General features: G+C 37.5%; 1 protein-coding gene across 4 annotated transcripts in view; it reads right to left on the bottom strand.

Moving 5' to 3' along the window:
* Nucleotides 1-14,879, bottom strand: part of PEX5L (peroxisomal biogenesis factor 5 like) — a 119,693-nt gene that overhangs the window by 100,685 nt on the left and 4,129 nt on the right. Inside the window, exon 2 of one of the 4 annotated variants that reach the window (XM_075418277.1) lies at nt 10,755-10,861. The exons of the other annotated variants lie outside the window; for them this stretch is intronic. Coding sequence (XP_075274392.1) covers nt 10,755-10,760 — 6 coding nt within the window. The 5' untranslated portion in view covers nt 10,761-10,861. The remainder of the gene's footprint in view (nt 1-10,754; nt 10,862-14,879) is intronic. 4 annotated transcript variants of the gene reach the window in all.

The following is a 14,879-nucleotide window of genomic DNA, read 5'->3' as shown; positions in this document are numbered from 1 at the left end:
AAAATTTCTGGATGACTAGCTTCATTTTTCATGTTACCATGGGACTGAGGTTCTAGAGTAACTAATATTTCCTCATTTCCCTCACAGCTGCTGTTAAATTGGATTAGAACTTAATTTGGGGATCTTTTGTGTTTTGTCCTCTCTACTTTGAGATCAACCCACATGGAAGTTCATCAAACGAAATATCTTGCTTGCAGCACTGCAGTAACTTTCAGTAAACAAGGAAAACATTGAAGTAACTTTGCTAAGGGACTAAAACTGTTCAAATTAATTACAAATGATATCTAAATAGAATTTTAGAAGAGACTGTCTAGACCTACCAAAAAAGAAGGCATTAAATGAAGCTCTACCACTCTGCTATTGGAGAACAGTAATTCTTTCACTCTTCTACATGTAAAATGATTCAGTTAAAAAGAAATGCCTTCCATGTGGATGAATGGTGTGAAAAGGAAAATAGTAAGCAATTACGTTTTTGTAACAAGCAGAAGTTTCAAGCAAGAGAAATACGTGCCTGCTCTAGAGAATAAACCACAAGCAGTAAACAGGAAGTGGTGACTGAGGGCTGGTTTATGTCACCCTCACTCCAAGAAAAATCTGACTCCATTAGCAGCACCAGTAAATCCAGCAGCATTACTTTCAGTAAAAGCTCATATTACATTCTTGCAAGTTGTCGCAATCTGACACTACAGGAATATAGTTTATAAAGTTTATAAGACAGCAGTGAAATGTTTCCCCATGCCTGCTCATCTGCACATTCGTAATGCATCTGAAATACTACTTGAAATACTACTTTTTTTTAAGATCTGTATCTATTCTTGGAGATGAGGTTTTTGTACAGAATTCACACAACATCCTGCATCCCTGATGTTTTTGCACGGTTTTGTTTCTCCCGCTCCCCAACTATTACTGTCCATGTGTACGATTTTACATAGTTCCAAGCACCGACATGGTCAAAAGGTTAATACGTTGCAGGGAAGGAGGAAAGGGTTCCCAAAAAGTTATGAGCCTCCCTAAGGACTTCATAGTAGCTATGATACCTATATTCCTTTTAGATGGTAATATCTGGCAATAGACTTGCATGCTTAAATTATTAGATATGCAATTTACATTCCCCTAGTTTGCTCTCAAAGCCTCACTGTTTTGAAGCAATCTATCGCTCTGTGATAGAAGATGCAGATTTCACTGCTCAGCCTCTGAGCGTCTGGAAATAACCCTCTTTTCTCAAAGGTGCGAAATCATTCTGATTTCTGTACCTTATAGTCTCTTCTGCAAGCTGGCTGTTTCTGAATCCCTTTTGCATTTAGTCTCTTTACCACAAAATACAAAATCCTCTTAACACTTTTTCCCCCAAAACTTACCTTGCAGTATTTTGGTAGCATGATACTAGCTTGCACTGGGCTTTCTTCCCTGGAGCCTGGCATCAGAGTCCAAATGAGGTCATTAATCTAAAAAAGTGTAGTGGTCTCATCCTAGTCTTTGTTATGAACATCTGCGAGTTTACATTGCAGAAACAATACCTCTCGCTCTGTCCACTTCCAGTGTGCTCTGCAGACTCTGCTTGAGAGAAAGTCTCCGGGCTTCAATAGCGGTATTGCTAATGGTCAGGACTGTACAGCTTGAGCAGTGCTGTGTCAGTATCAGGAAGCTTTTACTGTGCCTGGATTCCTGTCAGTGCTACTAATTCAATCACTTACATATGCAATAAATTCACATGAAAAATTAACAAATGCCTAGCCAGCAGCAGTGCCCTCTGTTCTTTCTTTTTTTCTAAAAAAATATGTAGCTTTCTCTTAAATTGATTTGGTTTAATGATTTCTGGATGTTTTCAGCATGTTCTGTATTTCAGCATTTGATTAAAAATAATTTTTTCTTTTATTGCTAAATAGCTTCTCAATATTAATCCATGACATTATGTTATTTAGCTGTTATTTCTAATAGCTTGCATCAGGTTCTCTTCTAATTACATCTGTATCATCCCTTGAATTAAAAGGGTCTCTGCCGATGTTAGAAGCGGGGTATAGCTCAGCAACTTGCAGTGGTCTGTTCCATTCAACTCAAGACCTGTCTGATTTTATTTTATTTTCCATCTCTAAGATCCACTACAGATAATTTTTGTTATGATCATTAGTAGTAATAGCTCTAAAGGCAGCGCAGTGTACAAAGGGAATATGACTCAGGACTCCTCCCTCCTCCTAAACAAGAATCCCCAGGGAATTGAGATCCAAGTATCTTATCTCTCCTTATTAAGTTTTTTGAGAGGTTGGCAATCTTCCCTGGAGAGCTGGTCTGGGATTCTACAAGCAGTAGCCTACAGCTCACATAATTTTATGACAAAGAGCTACATTCAAACCTCAGAACTACTTAAAGCAAAAGCTATGGCCCTTAGCAGCTGTTTTTGTTGAAACTGTTTTTCCTAGCATAGCTTAAGAAATGAGGGTGGAAGTGAACATATATGTTGCCCTCTACCCATGGGGCAGACTAAGATTCATACCAGTTATGAAGGTGCAGTCTGATTCTGCAGAGACAGAATGTCAGACAGCTGAAGACCACAGTGATATTGAGGACACCTTTTGCATGTTCCTTCTCCCGTAGAAGTGATCGAACGGCTGGGGCTGTGTGTCTCATAGCTGTCTTAACTGGCTGGCCCACTCTCATGGCTGCTTTTTGACACTGTAACAAACTAAGAATCACATGGCCAAGGAGGTGTTCCAGGTATTATACAGGTGTTAATATTAAATTCCAGTGTTCACTGAAGTATTTCATCTGGATTTAGTTGTGGAAACTAAAATATTGTAATTGTCTAGAAAATGTCTATTTCTGAGGGCCTTAACTCTTTCATCAGGTATCAGACAGTCTTTGAGACGTTATCTCATTCTGTGCCTCAAAATTTCAGGTAGCCTGCTAATTACCGTGTTAGGAACCCTTCCATGCTCCAGGTGGTGTGCTCTGTTGTTCATGGCTCTCTTCTGAGAATTATTGAAAATGGTTCTAATGTTTTTAATAAACTCTTTCACCTCATACCTTTTCACAACTCTGTATCTTGAAAAGCCACTTTGAAAATGTTATCAGTACAGTAGTTATTTTTTTGCATCCCATTGCTCAATACAAGTCTGTTCCTTGTCCTCTTACAATTATCGTATTATGCGTTATTAGCCTTAGAAAGCCACCCTGAGACCAAATCATCTTGGTTTAGAAAAATACTAGGTGTATCTATTACACTACATTGTTATTTTTTCTGCATTGTATGTGAAAAATGGAGAAACCGAATAATGTTTCACTGTAAGTGACAGGTAAAGAAGACTTTCTAACCAAAGTCAGCAATGTTGGCTTGCTCCTGAAGATTATATCGTTTGTTAGTGTGTCCCAATGCACCAAACTGATTTGTGGAAATCAAGACTGAGCTCATAGCGTCATTACATTTGTCATACCTCTTTTATTACCGTTTATTACAGATTTTGAGTACACAACAATTATGAACTAATGCATTGAATGAAGCGCATTACAGTCGATTAGCCAGACATAGCTGGGATTAGACTGGGACACACTGGTGAAAAAAATTTGTTCTAGTTTCACAGCACCAATGGGTAAAATCACAGGGGCTTCCTGTGCTATCTGCTAAACTGTGTTCAACCAGCTCCACTCTTAAAGCTCTGACACCTCGCTCGGGTACTGAGCCTGGTTCAGAAGGAGATTTTCCTCCTCCTCACCACCGTGGCTGGGGGTTCGACCCTGCCTTCCTGTCCCCACTTCCATGGTGTGACTTGCGTGCCCAGTGCTGTGAGCTGTTACAGGGCAGGATGCTCCTGACCGGATTCTGCTTCAGAGTTCCTTTGTTATTTTTACTTATCCACTTATGGTTCTCAGTTACTGTAGTACTCCTCTGCTTCTCTCCTCTTACACAAACCATTGTTCTATCCATGTCTTATCAGCAATATCCCAGAAGGAAGAGTTAAATCTGCTCAGCCACGTTTCCATGTTTTGAAGTGAGCCCTCTTACATGTGGAATTCCATTATCTCTATGTATCTTCTAACTCCCCTACCAATTCAGTCATGTGAAGTGCACTGAATCCTGTAGCGTGCTGTTACACTATCCTTTCTGTGTGAAATCTGACAAAAAGTTTGGATTCAAATCTAAAGGTTACTTTTAAGATGAATTTTCATTTTTATCAGAATAAAAAAATCAGCTTAGGAATTGGAAACAAAAGTGGTCTCCATAACTGTGTGAACATGCACTTGTATATATTTTAATACACCTGGATAGTACGCTGTGAGGATGGAAGTGCTTTTATTCCTGTCTTACCGATGGAGAACAGAGGCACATAAACAGTAAGTGCCTGGTCCAAGTGCATGTAGAAAATCTGTGGCAACAGCAAAGCAGGAACTTAACCCCAGATCCCCCTGTAGTGCTGCTGTAACCATTGGAGGTTACTTCATTGTGCATGTGGATCCAGAAAGTTATCGGTCAGAACTTGCATTTAAATAAAAATACAGTCCATTTGGGTTTGGTCTAGTGTGAATGAATTGTAACCAGCAGGTAAGATCCTGTGCGATTCCAGTGAAGGACTTAAGACCTGGCACATGCACAGTTGGGAGAATCTCATCTTTGCTGGGGAAACGGACTTCAGTTGTTGTAACTGTCCTGCCAGTGCCCTTCCCACACACTGAACTGTCAGGTAAGGGAGGCCCTTTGTGCCCCCCCACAGCTGATTAAACTAGGTCTTTGAACTTCTCTTTCTCCCCGGATCTGAGCCAAGTGTTGCCTTTTTCAAATCCAGTCAGAAAACAAGTTTCACAAAAATTGCATAGTAGATTGAGTGCTTTTCTCATCTAACCTACTGGAAGAAAAGATCTAACAATAATGGAACCTGCCTTTCTTATAGACAGAATAGATCATATTTAAAACCCTTCAAATTGTACAATCGGTATTTGAATCCTTCAATTGTTTCTGCGGAAAGTAGGAAATGTACCAGATACAAATGGAGTGAAAACAGGTACAAATCCCCAAAGCAGACTTTAGCTTACTTCTATAATAGTTATTTCTCTGTGTTCAAAGAAAGAAGATAGCCCTTTTAAGACTACTTTGAGGCGGGGAACAATGCGTCCTACTGTGAAAGATTCTAAGCCAAATCTTGATTGCACTGAAATTAACAGTATCTTTGTAATTGATTTTACTGGAACCAGGATTTCGGGATTTCACTGGATGGGGGAGTAGATGAACATAGAGTAGCACCTTTTTAAATGAATCTTTCAGTACATGAGTACGTGGTGCCATGATACTCTGCCAGTAATAAGTATCAGTAAGAAGGTGACATAGGACAGAAATCTACTATGAATTTCCTGGTTTGAAATTGCGCTTCTCATATTTCAGAAATTATTTTACTGCTTATAAACACAAATTCTGATGGAATGCCCAAAACTAAAACTGGAAGGAAACAAATGGTAACCAGATACACTAAATAACTGTTTCCCCTGTTCTTTAGTGAGAGCCTGTAAATATAAGTCAGAGCAGAGTTTATTTAATGCCTGTAATATATTCATTTTGTCCTTTATGAAAATTATTTCATTATTTGAGAAGAAACAAATGACAAGTGTAGACAAACTCTTAAACAGCTATTCTGTTGCTTTTCATGAAATGTCAGTTATAAAGAATAAAAAAAAACCATGAAAAAATATAGATGCATAATGGTCTCTGACTAGTAAACTTAAGAGTATTCTGTAAAGTATTAGCAGGCCTTAGATAGGTATGTACTGTCAGTTGAAGTGGGAATGATAGTCCAGCCATCATCTCAGTGGTTTCAAATTAAAACATAAACCAGAATTTGTTATATAAATGTCATAGTGAAAGAACTAACAGTGCTAAGTTTCCACTTGTAGATGAGCATAAATGTGTTTCTTTTGCACTCCTTGCTGACCACTGTCCAAAAGATTATGCAGCTGAAGCAACTACTTTCTTGTCTGCTGAATGCTAGGTAGTATTTTAATTTTTAGAACTGATGATTTAGCAAGAAAGACTAGAAATCAAAGAATGCCTGTCGCCAGTGATATATCGAAAGCACCATGCAGGCATTCAACTCATCAGAGGTGAAAAAAAATGTTGATTGATTCTGAATTAGTGTAAGGCAAGCATACTCTTTCTTTGTTAGAAGAGCTGTGCAAAATTCAGTAAAAACCTTATTATTCCCAAGTTTTACATTTGCAATTCTTCAGCCAGTTGCAGTTGTCCAGTGGGCACACCTATGTACATACATCTTAGCCATTTTACAAACTTTGTCTTGCCATATGTAGTCTTTCCAGTCTGTGTCTATCATGTCTGGTTGGCCACTTCAGAAACGTGATCCTTCTGCTCCCTAATTCTGCAAATGACACTTACACAGGATGGAACTTCAGCGAAGTTTGTGTGCAAAAAGGAATAGCAAATACTCTCATTTGTAAATTCACATAAAATTACTTTGCTTGGTGCTTAGCAAATACACAGAATATATATGTAACAACCTGAATGTACAGTTTTTTCTGTGATGATTAATGAGTCTAAGTTAATCATTTGGAATTTTATTTGAAATTTTATTTCTGATACTCGTCAGTGACTACTTGAGGAAAACACTGTGAAATTTTGTTACTCTGACAACTATAAAACACGCTGGAAATAAGCATTAATTTTTTGTGTACTGGCAGGAAAAAGTACTTAACTCATCAAATGATCATCCTATTTCCTTGCTCGGTAAACTTAGCAATATGCTTTTGCATAGCGATCTCACCTATTTGGAAACTGCAGCACAGCAACTGCTAGCAAAAGAGAGCTCTAAGGCTTATAATGATGTTATTAAGTTGTGAGGGAGCGTTCGTGGACATCTGCCTGCCCGATACATTGAGGGATGCAAGTCACAGCCATCATGACCTGACATGGGACAGGAACACCAGCAATCGGATCCTGAAGTAGTTTTATGAGCCTGACTTAACCCAGAAATAATTTTCTGACTCATTCTACTAGAAGGGACATAGGACCGACTCTAAGTCATAGTCTAAGTCATAAGACATAAGGCTTTATGACCCTTCAAAGAGAATAGTCCAAAGTGAATTCCGTAGATTTTCCTGACTAGGGCTGCAAAACAGAGCACTGAGTTCTCTTATTTAAGAGCATGTGCTCTAAATAATGACCGTTGCTTTTATTTTTGGAGCTCAGGAGAGAAAAGTGAGATTGCTGTAATATGGAGAAAAAGCTGTATCCTGGCTCTGCTGAGGTCAGGGAAAATATCCCTACAGGTTCTGCTGGGTTCTGGTTTAGATCCTCATACACACACACTTCAGCCGTTACTAAAATAAATTTAAGCTTACTGTTACACAGTGTTAACACAGCTGGTGATTTCAAACCCTCAGTGCCTGCTTGTGGGAACGTGAATACAAATGGGGAAAAGCTTCAGTGTTTCTAGCATGAACCATTGAGTTTAGCTGTATGGGGGAAATACATTTCCTCTGACTATTAAGGTTTTATGTGTAGCAAAACTATCAGTTCAGCTGAGTGGGAGACTCGATAAGGAAGCTGGCAGAGTATTCAAACTGTAAAGCTCAGCTCTATAAGTAGTCAGAACGATGTTTTGCACGAGGCAATGGGAGGAGAAGTGAGACTAATTTGTCAGTGCCTCTGTAGCTCTCAGCAGAAGCTTACTGAAGCTGTGAAGACAATCGAGCCCTCCACAGCCATAACAGGAAGACTTTTGAGTTCCTGAAGTTGAGGATTTTGGTCTTACTGACCAAGAGTCTGGGTTTGTTTCTGCTAAGTCAGAGAAATTTCAGAAGACAAGGAGGGTGTTGTTGCTGGATTACTGAAGTTCAGTCTTCTGAACAGTCACAGTCAACATGTCATCCAAAGTCTTTCATAAATTGACTGTGTTTCATCTTTAAAGTAATTGGGGTTTTTTGCCTCCACTATTCCAGTTGAAAGGCTATTGGAAATCTTCATTGGTCTAATGATGAGAAACCTTCTTCTAATTTCCAACCCAAATTTATTCACAGCCGGTTAATATCCATTTGTTCCCATGCCAGTTGTGTCCTTAGCTAATTTGGGTTTTTCCATATCTGGTGTTTATCTCCCTGATGCATTTACATGTTGTGATTATGCTGCTGCTGAGCCGTCACTTTGCTCAACAAAATAAGCCAAAATCTTTTGGTATCTTCTCATAGATAGACTTTCCCTTCTGCTTGATCATCCTTCTTTGGACCCGTTTCCATGCCTCTCTTCTTGACCAGACCTGTACAAGATTGTCAGTTGAAAATTTGCTAGTGGCATCGATATTTTCCTGACTATTCTGGAAAAAATCTTCTAAAACTAGAACTGCATCTGTCTTTTTTATGGATGTATCATATTGATGGCTTATAGTCATCTTGTATGTGCAAGTCTGTCTTCTTAATAATTTCTAAATGATAGTTTACAGCTTAGGGTAGACATTTTTTAATTGATGTTCAACAGCATATCGTGCTGTTAAATTCAGTTGTATTTGTATGTTGAAGTTCAATAGTAACCTGAAACTCATCAGTACTGATGATGTTTCCCAGCACTGACTAATCAACATCTTCCTGTTTCTGGTACATTTATGGATGGAACATCAGCCATCAGTTCCAACAGCCATCCACGAAGACCTTCCCCGTTAAACTTTCCTCAGTCTGACAGTCCATCCTTTAATGCTCTATTTATTGTTTCCCCATGAATGAGTTTCTTGCCCTCTTTACATTATTTTTTCTAGTTTCACTAATAATTTCTTTTGTGGCACCATAACAAATGCTTACCAAAGATCATATAGATCAAGTCAGTTACATCTCCCTTGCCTAAAAACCCAGTTATGATAAGAGAAAGTGCTGTCAAGTCAGCCTGACATTATCTTCTCTTGATAAATTCAAATAGCACTGTTTCCATTTTTCTGTGAGTGTTTAATTTTCCTTAAAGTCTGTCCCCTAAAACCTTGCATATTATGGATAGCCTTGTGTGCATCTGTTAGTCGTATTACCATTTTTCATTTACTTATCTTAAATCTTGACATGTTTTGTAGTGTCCTGTCATATGACACCAGGTCCAGATTCATAACTAGACTACTAAATATTTGCTACCAAGTCTTCGATTTTGTATACCAGTTCCATCAGCAGTTTGGGATAGAGATTATAAAGTGTATCTCTGCATGAGCTTTTGCTTCACACATCTGTAACAACTGCAGCATTCATACACTCATAACCATTTTAGGTTTGCACCATAAATTAGGTTATCCATAATATGAATGCCACTTTGAGCACGTTTTGCTTCCCCCCCTCCCCTTCTTAATCATGTAACTGAAAAACTTTCAAGACTTCTTTTACTATACTTCCAAGATCTAAATAAGCTTTACTTTCGGCAACTTGCACTTTTTCCTTCTGCCTTTGAGGAGCACTTTATCTCCATTCCTTGGGTGTTCTTGGCTTAGTCTTAACATGTAAATAATTGAAAATGTTAGCTCTGAAGCTTCTTACAAAATTTTCCTGTGCTTTCTTGGGATCCATGTTCCTAATGTGACCAACACATTTGGTTTTCTGCCTTTCCTGAACAACACATAATCTTTTCTTGTGGGTGCTCCAGGGATAAGTGCTCATTCACTGTTTCCATGTTGTGTCCAGATGTTTACTAATAATTCAGATTCTTTTGGTTTGTTGCACAGGTTCAGGCAAGCCTATGCATCCCTCCCATTTTTATCTACCTTGCCACATTGTCTACATTACCTGGATTAAGTACAGTGGTGATATTAACAATATTTTCTACTGTTCACAAGAATAACAGCACTCCCTTCCTAGTTTCCATTCCTTTGCCTATTTTTCTCTGTTGTGCATCATCATTTTCCTCCTTTTTTTATCTAACATTCTTCCTTGTATGCCTTTTTCAAAGCCTTCTTAAAATTGTCCTTGTTCTTGGAAGGAGTGTTAGATGACATCAGCAAAAGATAGAAAAACTCGTCCACATCTGAAGCGTGTAACTGGAAAATTATATTCCTTGTTAAACTTCAGCAAATGACAGCAGAAATAACTTGTCACTTTGATGTGACACATGACAAGCTACACTTGTTATTATTTCATTAATCACTTCTATGACATTTCTGTCATTACTTCTATGACAATAGTGTCTGAGGCCTTAGTGAAGACTAAGGCCATCCTTCTACTTTACATAAATAATATTAATCTGTTCTTCTCTGTAAAATACCAGATACTGACTTTTTTTCAGGTCTTCCTATTAGAGGATGTTCCCTTGGATTTTAAAAAGCTCTGACAGACTACTATCCCATCAAAATGTGATATTTTCAGTTTTACATGATACTCAAAAATACTCAAAAAGCTTCTATTTATTGTAGTCTTTGCTTATTCCTACACTAATATTAGCAAACTTGACCTTGATAAATTGTGTGAACTTAAACTCTAACATTCAGTGTTACTTATTGAGAAACAGATCTCTATATTACAGTATAGGCTTAAACAGGCAAGCATTATCTCTCAATTGACTTGTAATGAACAGTGAGTAAGAGGTCCTGAACCTTTTTCTTGATACACGTACCAGTTAGAAAATGTTGACTTAGAAAATACAATTTGTAACAGCTTTTCTGCCCCTACTCAGGACGTGCTGTATTCCCTACTTTACACAGTAACTTTGGAACCCAACTGGTGACATTAGGAAGATGGGGATTAACATGAAAAAGGCTTGGAAGCCAAATTATTCTCTTATTTACATCAGTATAATTTCCACTTACATTCATTCACGTAAAGATAGATACAGTTGGCTTTAATGTTGGTCAGGCAAATTTTAAAATTTGTTTCTTCAGCTTTTGAAAACTAGTCTGTAAAGCAAACGATTGATCTAAGGAAAAAAAAAAACACAAAAAAAAAAAAAACAAAGAAAATTTTGACTGGTCCTAAAATAAACGCATGTCAAAATCATTCTGAAGTTGTCATTTCTAAACATCAGTGGATAAAAGTATTTGAATTTCTTTTATGTATCTCACAACAGAAGACAAAGTCTTAATGGAATCAAGAAAGATTGTTTGTCTGAATTCATTGCACAGTACTTTCGTTATCACATATCTTTTTGTTATTATACTGACAGATTCTAAATGTATAGCTGTTATTTTGTATCTTAATTGAAAAATGCTGTCCAAAGACGTTTGTATTCATGTAACTTGTATTATATTCAGCATCCATATTAGGACAAGAGATGTTTTAAGGAATTGACATGAAGTTGAGAGTGGTAAGTTACCAGAAGATAGTAGACTGCTCTAAGGAAGGGGACATGAGGCAGTAGAGTGTTTCCGTATTTTACAGAGAAAGTCACAAAGACTGTAGTGTGGTTATTTTTCTATAGCAATTGCCAACGCAGATAAGCACGTGAGAAAACAGTTCACTGACATTGGTTTACCCTACATACGTGTTGTAGTGGCTGTAGGCAAAAACTCAAGTTACTCTTTTAAAGCCAGCTACTTTCCTTTTCTTGGTGGTCCCCTGTTGTCTTCTACTCTAGATTTAGTTTGTGAGCAGTGAGTTTTGCTGTTAGTAAAGTCCTCACCTATCTGTTTGCGTCTTTCTACTTCTGGCAGTGAATTTCACTGTGGACCATTTTTGCCTTGTGAGCAAGTGTGCTGAGAGGTGACCCAGACCCTGCTGCATGTAGCATGTGGTCATGACATGGGCAGCATAAATGAAACTGCAGTGCAAATGTGGTAGGAGGAAAAACATCTCAGGAAAGCCTTTGAACCCAGATAAGGAGGAGAAAATGAACAAATAGGACAGAGTGAGAGAAGAAACACTGGCAAATCTGTCTGAGTGTTTTGATAGGCCATGGAGAAGTGGAAGGAGGAAACTTGGGGCTCACATCTATTATGCCAGCCCAACAGAAGTTAAAAATGTTTGGGAGGAACTTCAGTAATGTTGAGACATGTGACTAATCGTGCAAACTGGAAAAATCACATTCAGGGGCTAATGTTAAACTTTGGGTTGTGTTTTCTATTCATGGGGATAGGTAACCTCATGAGACATGAGTTTTTTTCCATCCAGTACAGTTAAGTTTCAATTACTTGATATTTTAATATTTAATTTATTTACATGCAAATAAACCATTGGAAGTGAAACTCATGTCCCAGTGACTCAGAATTTCAAAAGCCTGAGAAGGAAGCAATGAAATATCATACTGTTCATAATAATTGTAACCTGGTAGAAGAATTTGCTGAATATGGTCTTTATGATCTTTAGGCATTTTGTTAGTAATGTTACTGGACAATGATAAAAATGTATAACAACAGAAAGTCACCTCCAAGTTTACATGTCATGATGCCTGATTTCTCACAGTTTTGCAGTATCAGCTATTTCTGAAATAGACTGTGCAAACTTACATTTTGTGATACAAACAACTAGTAGATACTTCCTGTATCTTGATTACATTTCCGAGTATGTAAGAAAAAAAAGGTGGTCAGATTCATTCTAAGTACTATTCCAATGTTTTGACCATTTTCATTTCTAACTATTGCAAAAAGGGTAGCAAATCAAACTACATAGATGGTTTTAAACAGACTATTGTTTAGACATCAACCCCCTTTTTTTTTTAAGTTTCTGGAGAATCAGCTTGTTTAGAAACAAGATTATTATAAATTCAGAATTATTTTCTACAGATGAATGTTTATGAGACTGCATTTTCTAAAGCGGACTCTAAATTTATGTAAATGGTTATCTTATCTTTCCTATCTTTTCATGCACCTTGTCCTACTTGGATATTTCATCCTGACCTAGCTTGTGGACTTTTTTCCAACTCTTCGGCCTCCTCCTTTGCATAGCAGTTGCAAGTTTCATCTACATTCTTCCATTCTGAGACTGCTGGCCCGCCTTTTTCTTTTTCTGATATATTAACAGTGGGCCTTATTAAAGTAATTACTTTTGAAAGGTGAGTAAGCCTAAACTTTCAAACAAGTACAGGCTAAGGAGAGCTACAAAAAGAGACTCTCTCTGTATTTGCTGTTGATCATCAATCCTTGGGTTTAGTAGTTGTGCAGGTGCATTTTAGTATATTTGAAAACATGATTTAAAAAAGAAAAGTAACTGCTCTTCAAGCTTAGTGTATGTGCTAGGTAATCGGAGCAGACAGCGTAGGTGGGACAAAATGGATGCATGGAAATGTGACTGGGCTTGCTGAAGCTATGCGCTGAAGCTGGAGGTAAAATCCGTATTTCTAGATGTGTAGTTTAAAGAACTAGCAACTGCATTGTGCTGTCATACATTGTGACTATAGTGGCAGATTTCAAAAAAATACAGAATAATTTATCGAGTAAACAGTGCCTCTTCTGTGAAAGCTATATCCTGGGTTTAGACTAACATATTTACATAAAAAAATGGCAGTGCTAGGGACTGTTGTTTTTCTATGTTTTGAATGAATTTAATTCTAGAATAGAGAGATGGATCCTTATTTAGTTAGTAAGAGTTCCTCTTAATTTGCATCCAGCAAAAATACACTGTGTGCCAAGAGTTTCTGAGCTTTTGCAAGATTTTCTGCTAGGTTCTTGTAAAACTGCCTAACAGCTTCAAGGAACGCTTCTCCATACTGACATTACAAATACTTGCAATTCATACAGTTTCAGTACACGTCTTAGGCAAAAGCAGTATTATCACCTACTTTCTTTGAATGAACTTCTTTCAATGAAAGCGAGCTCATTATTTTTAGCTTGTTTCATTTATAAGCAGCTCATAATCTGCTGTTCAAAACTTGAAAAGCTCCTAGTGAATAACTGGAAAATATCAAGACAAAAGGGAAAACATGCCACCATAAACACTGCCCTAGTATTGTGAGTACTTTTAGAAAAGGCTTGTAATAATGAAAAATTATCAGTTTATCATAACGCAATTTCAGCTAGGCTAGGAGTTATGATTCATCAACATCACTAGGGATCAGTTAGCATTCCAGCTATGCACCCAGATTTTTAGAATTTTGTAGCTCAAAGTTATTAAGTTTATGTTGATCTCAACAGCTGAGCAAAGATTCAGTTTAGCCTTGAATTCAATTTTATGTTGTGCATATTCTTTGTGGGCTGTTTTATTCATGTACAAAATGCATAGCTGAAGGATTACTTTTTTATTAATAATTGATTAATAGCTTGGGTTTTATTTATTTTAGGTGTCAGTGTAGCCAACACTATCACAGTTACCAAATAAACAAAGATGGTCCTTGCATCTGCAGCTAATCTTGTGACAGTTCTGCTTCACTTCTCCCAGTGAGTTAGCTGTGTCTTAAGTGCTGGGAAATCAGTGCAAAAACGTTTTTTATAACTTCTAAAATATTTAGCTACACTTTTCAGGCCCAGTAAAACACGTGAAGCCCTTGAGGTTTCATCTTGCAAGAATTTTCATGTGTACATAGTTATTTTTCTGTAGACCCGCTACGATCACATAGGTATGTGTTTTACGACTGAAATCTTACTGAAATGTGAATGATTAATATGAATCATTTCATGTAAATATGAAATGACAATGGTAGAATGGTAAATATCTTAAATAATACTGAACACAACGCAAAAATTAAGGGTGGGAAGTTGACTGCCTATGCAATTAAAAGTTTAGGAGAGTGGCAGTCTGATCTGGAACTTGGCCAAGGCATTGCGACCAAAAAGCCTGTTCTTGCGAATAAGTGCCAGAGGAACTCTGATAGCCATGTGTGGTCAAGATTTATGCTTTGTCTAAATTAAGCCATCTCAAAACATAACACTGCCATACATAAAATCCCATGCAACATTTGGCGAGGCACTTCTGTTCAGGCATTTGTGCTGGAGAAAGCTGACTATATACATAGCATTTGAAAGCATTTATTTTGAATTTCCTAGGAAGCCAAATGCTACTGAAAA

This window comes from Opisthocomus hoazin, chromosome 4 (assembly GCF_030867145.1).
Source record: "Opisthocomus hoazin isolate bOpiHoa1 chromosome 4, bOpiHoa1.hap1, whole genome shotgun sequence".
NCBI classification, from domain to species: domain Eukaryota; kingdom Metazoa; phylum Chordata; class Aves; order Opisthocomiformes; family Opisthocomidae; genus Opisthocomus; species Opisthocomus hoazin.
The sequence above is the reverse complement of the archived record's forward strand: the minus strand, read 5'-3'. Positions and strand labels throughout refer to the sequence as shown.